This window comes from Mesoplodon bidens (assembly GCF_964165515.1).
Source record: "Mesoplodon bidens genome assembly, chromosome: 2".
Classification (NCBI taxonomy): Eukaryota; Metazoa; Chordata; class Mammalia; order Artiodactyla; family Ziphiidae; genus Mesoplodon; species Mesoplodon bidens.
The window spans coordinates 76,195,145-76,200,504 of NC_138177.1; the positions used below are offsets into that span (position 1 = coordinate 76,195,145).

At 57.0% G+C, this 5,360-nt stretch overlaps 1 protein-coding gene across 1 annotated transcript; it reads left to right on the forward strand.

Annotated features, from left to right (window-relative positions):
* Positions 1 to 2,934: 2,934 nt before the first annotated feature.
* LINGO4 (leucine rich repeat and Ig domain containing 4) lies at positions 2,935 to 4,826 on the forward strand. The gene has a single exon (XM_081225390.1). The coding sequence runs from the start codon at positions 2,950 to 2,952 to the stop codon at positions 4,729 to 4,731; it is 1,782 nt and encodes a 593-aa protein (XP_081081516.1). The 5' UTR covers positions 2,935 to 2,949; the 3' UTR covers positions 4,732 to 4,826.
* Positions 4,827 to 5,360: the final 534 nt, after the last annotated feature.

Sequence of the window (5,360 nt, forward strand, 5' to 3'; positions counted from 1 at the left end):
GCGCCTGCTGCAGCCCTCCCTGGTTGCTTTATTTATTTATTTTGCACCAACAGGGTTGCTGCAGACTCATTCTCGTCTGGTTTAAAAAGAGGGAGAGAGAGAAAAAAAAAAAGGAGAAATGCTTTCTGGCTCTTCTCTCTACCTCGGTCTTGGCAGCAGCCGCTGCAGCAGCAACAGCAGCAGCGGCGGGCAGGGGGGCAGCGGGGAGAGAGGCGCACGGGGAGGTGCGGGGCAGAGGTGCAGCTCGAGTGGGACGGGCCCCCAGCCCTGCACAGATGCAGTGCCCAACTTGATGCCACCCTCCAGCTTCTCTGGTAAGTGCACCCACCTCCTGTCCCAGAGCTGCAGCTGCCCTTCTCCATAACGTTCTCAGAGACAAGGCCAGACCCGTCAAGGCTAGAGGGTCTGTGCCCACCCCAGACCCAGCCACCCATCGAGCCTGGCCCCATAGGACTTTGATGGGAAAACTAAGATGGCCCAGGTTCTCCGGAGGGAAGGACTCCAAGGAGACCTCCCTCCATTTCCTGGGTGCTCTCTCTACCTCTGGCAAGGGTTTTCCTGCAATCCGTGTGGATATTCCAGAAATCTTACCTCCAAGAGCCCCCTCCCCGTGTAGGTCCCCATGCCTCACTCAGGTCTGCTTTAAAGAGGATATCCAGGATCAGATGTGTCTCTGGACTGCCACATAGAGACAAGAAGAAGAAAGCTCCCTGTTCCTTGAGGGTGATGCCCCAGACCCCAGCCCATACAAGGAGAGAAAGTAGTGGTCCTGACACCTATCTATTCCTGCAAAGTGGCCGGAAGCCAGTCCTGTAGCCGTGGAGATTGGCAAGGGAAGTTTATGATTACATTAGTGACCTTTAAAGAGAAGGGGCCAGATCCCCAGCCCCTGGCCCAGCGAGCTTCAGAGACTCAGAGGACATTCAGAGGAGTGGCAAGGAGGGAAGCTAGGTTACACGCTTCACTGCACTTTTGCTGAATGCAGGAAAGAAGGCCGAGCAGCAACTGCAGCAGTAGTGACAAAGAGCTAGCTGTCAGGTGGACTTACCAGGGGAAGGAGGGTGGCCAGGACATTTCTCTGCCTGGAGGACTCTTAGCATGCCATCCATACCTGTTAGGTTGGGATAGAGAACAGAGGAGTGTGCTCAGCAGCCTCTGCCATGCCATTCTTTCTCATGCCCAAGCCTCAGTATGGTGTCCTACATCCCTCTGCTCTTTGGGCCTCTTTCTTCAGTTTCTGAGCTACTACAGTCCTCTGAAGTAGCTATAGGGTAGCCACCAGAACGATCCTTCTAGGAGAGGGTATAGAGTGGGAAAGAAAGGGGAAGAAATCACACCATCTCTTAAACTGCCTCTCCTAAGTTCCACCTGGGAGAAAATGGGCCGTGGGGTAGAAAGCTGACCCTGTAGGGCCCAGAAAGCCTGAGACCTGAAAGGTCAAAGGTGATTGGGATCTGCGGCTAGAAAGAAACCGAGGCCTCCTGCCTCAGTTGGCTCTTGTCCTATCTCTGTAGCATCCCTTGCCAATTCCAATACCTCCCCTCCCTTGGGGTCCCGGTTGTCACTAAACAGGGTGAGTCTATGGGACCTCTTCTCCTTCATCACCTCAGTCAGGCTCCAGTGGTCATCCGCCTGATTTTGCCCAGGCCCCTGGCACCCAGAAACCACTTTAAGTTGACGGGCTGTGCACACAGCCTGTGCCCAGAGATCTGCTGTGCCAGCCAAGGGCTCCTTTGGTCCCCACCACAGCGTCTGGCCAGGCGCTCTTTCTCCTCACTTGTCTACGCCTACCTGGCTCTCAGTCTGTCTCTTGTGTTTTTCTCAGGCAGCAGAGGCCAAAGGGGACAAGAGATCTCCCTCAGACTCACACACTAGGCTTGAATCAAAACACCACGAAGGAGGTGGTGAGAGAAGCCTAAGTCTGAGGACCAAGCAACAAAACTGGGGCATCTCTTGGGTCCCTCACACCCTAATGTCATCTATAGGGGAGGCGGGGTTGCCCTTGGGGTTCTTGTGAGGGATTCATGTACCCCCTGCATCCTGTGCTATATCTAATGTGCAGCTTGGGTGTCGTCCACAAGGTGTTCTGGGGAGATTGGATCTTGTTAGTCTGGGGCCTCAGGCCCTGGGCCAGGCTAGAGGAGGGCAGAGAGGCAATAAGTGGAGCCTGGGGGGCAGAGCTGAGGCCCACATGCTTCCCAGCCTTGGATGACTTAGTCAAGGTGATGCCTGTCTCCAATCAGGATCCAGGGATATGATCCCCCTTAAGCTGTAGACAAAGCTGTGGGTAGATAACCTGGGAGAAGGGTGGGCAGAGAGGGACAGAGCAGAGATTGGGAGGGCAGCTATCAGGGAGAAGGGACCTGAGGTATTTCTGGATCTCACAGATGCAGGGAAACTCAAAAGTTACTTCCCTGCTGCTTCCTGTCTCCCGCCCCTAAAACTTTCCCCACTTGACTAGGGTTCCATGAGCTAGTAAGTACTTGGCCTGTTACCCAGGTTGGGAGGGGGAGGAAAGTACAGAGTCCCCAATAGATGACATTAGGGTGTGAGGGACCCAAGAGATGCCCCAGTTTTGTTGCTTGGTCCTCAGACTTAGGCTTCTCTCACCACCTCCTTCGTGGTGTTTTGATTCAAGCCTAGTGTGTGAGTCTGAGGGAGATCTCTTGTCCCCTTTGGCCTCTGCTGCCTGAGAAAAACACAAGAGACAGACTGAGAGCCAGGTAGGCGTAGACAAGTGAGGAGAAAGAGCGCCTGGCCAGAAGGCTCCAGGGACGTGTGCACCAGAATTCCTCTCAGATCTGCACCCTAGTTGCTGGCCATGCTGAGATGGGTAGCTCAATATCTCTCTCTCCTCTAAGGAGGCCCAGGGAAGTCCAGGGTCCCCATCATCTGAAGCCGCTTTCCAAAAAGGGCCATGTCATCGTCTATTCCAGGATTGAAGAGGGGATGGCTGCGGCCACTACTCCAAAGCAAGCCTGGCCCCCGTGGCCCCCCATCTTTTTCCTGCTCCTCCTGTCTGGGGGGAGCAGCGGCGGCTGCCCTGCTGTGTGTGACTGCACCTCCCAACCCCGGGCAGTGCTCTGTGCCCACCGGCGACTGGAGGCTGTACCAGGGGGACTCCCGCTGGACACCGAGCTCCTGGACCTGAGTGGGAACCGCCTATGGGGGCTTCAGCGGGGAATGCTCTCCCGCCTGGGCCTGCTCCGGGAACTGGACCTCAGCTACAACCAGCTGTCCACCCTCGAGCCAGGGGCCTTCCATGGTCTACAGAGCCTGCTCACCCTGAAGCTGCAGGGCAACCGTCTGCGAATCATGGGCCCCAGGGTCTTCTCAGGCCTGTCTTCCCTCACGCTGCTGGACATTCGCCTCAACCAGATTGTCCTCTTCCTCGATGGAGCTTTCGGGGAGCTAGGCAGCCTCCAGCAGCTGGAGGCTGGGGACAACCACCTGGTGTTTGTGGCTCCGGGAGCCTTTGCTGGACTGGCCAAGCTGGGCACCCTCACCCTGGAGCGCTGCAACCTCAGCACGGTGCCTGGCCCGGCCCTGGCCCGCCTCCCAGCACTAAGGGTCCTAAGGCTCCGAGAATTAGATATTGGGAGGCTGCCAGGAGGGTCGCTGCAAGGGCTGGGGCAGCTAAAGGAGCTGGAGATCCATCACTGGCCACCTCTGGAGGCTCTGGAGCCTGGGAGCCTGACTGGGCTCAATCTCAGCAGCTTGGCCATCACCCGCTGCAATCTGAGCTCGGTGCCCTTCCAAGCGCTGTACCACCTGAGCTTCCTCAGGGTCCTGGATCTGTCTCAGAACCCCATCTCTGCCATCCCGGCCCGGAGGCTCAGCCCCCTGGTGCGGCTCCAGGAGCTCCGACTGTCAGGGGCATGCCTCACCTCCATCGCTGCCCATGCCTTCCATGGTTTGACTGCCTTCCACCTCCTAGACGTGGCGGATAACGCCCTTCAGACACTGGAGGAAACAGCCTTCCCTTCTCCAGACAAACTGGTCACCCTGAGGCTGTCTGGTAACCCCCTGACCTGTGACTGCCGCCTCGTCTGGCTGCTCCGGCTCCGCCGCCGCCTGGACTTTGGCACGTCCCCCCCTGCCTGTGCTGGCCCCCAGCACGTCCAGGGGAAGAGCCTGAGGGAGTTTTCAGACATCCTACCTCCAGGGCACTTCACTTGCCAACCAGCCCTGATCCGAAAGTCCGGGCCACGATGGGTCATTGCAGAGGAGGGGGGGCATGCCGTTTTCTCCTGCTCTGGAGATGGAGACCCAGCCCCCATCGTTTCCTGGATGAGGCCTCAGGGGCCTTGGCTGGGAAGGGCCGGGAGAGTAAGGGTCCTGGAGGATGGGACACTGGAGATCCGCTCCGTGCAGCTACGGGATAGAGGGGCCTATGTCTGTGTGGTCAGCAATGTAGCTGGGAATGACTCCCTGAGGACCTGGCTGGAAGTAATCCAAGTTGAACCACCAAATAGCACTCTCTCTGACCCCAACATCACCATGCCAGGGATTCCAGGGCCTTTCTTCCTGGATAGCAGAGGCATAGCTATGGTGCTGGCAGTCGGCTTCCTCCCCTTCCTCACCTCAGTAACCCTGTGCTTTGGCCTCATTGCCCTCTGGAGCAAAGGCAAAGGCCGGGTCAAACATCACATGACCTTTGAGTTTGTGGCACCCCGAACCTCTGGGGATAAGAACTCTGGGGGTAACCGGGTCACTGCCAAGCTCTTCTGACCTTTCCTTCCACACTGGGGACCCATCCAAGCCAGCTTCAGATACCAAAGGGGAAGAGAACCAAGGCTGCTTGGACCAGAAGCTAGTCCCAAACAGCATAGATCTCCCACGCCTCCTGCCTGCACCATGCCAGCAGCTAAGGCCGCCTCCTGATAGCCGGCCTCCTTGTGCTTTTGCAGTTTGAGGATAGCATTGTCATCTCTTCCCTGAGGGTCCCAGGAAGCTGAAGGTGTAGACCCTGTAGTCAGCCCCGTCCTCCCCCCACCACATACAAAGCAGGAAATATAACCCTCCAGTCTGCTAGTTTAAGCTCCAGGCTTCCTTCACACCCACCTACACATACCTCAATAACCAATACCAATCGCCAACCACAGCCATAGATAACTTCAGAGATGGGGCTGGGAGGTGCCACTTGCTTCTTGGAGTCTCTGCTCCTCAACCAGGTGGTCTCTCTCTCTCTCTTTTCTGCTCTGTCCCCTCTCTAGGGGCAAACAACTAGGGCCAATGACCTCAAGCTAAGGAGAAGAGGATGTGACGGGAGTGTGGGACGGGAAGAAGGACAGACTACACACTGGCACTGAGTGTGCATGAGCCCCACCACCTGTCTCTGTCTGTCACAGCATTAAACC

Coding starts and splice junctions, on each gene's coding strand:
- LINGO4 (XM_081225390.1), top strand. CDS start 2,950: ATGGCTGCGGCCACTACTCCAAAGCAAGCCTGGCCCCCGTGGCCCCCC.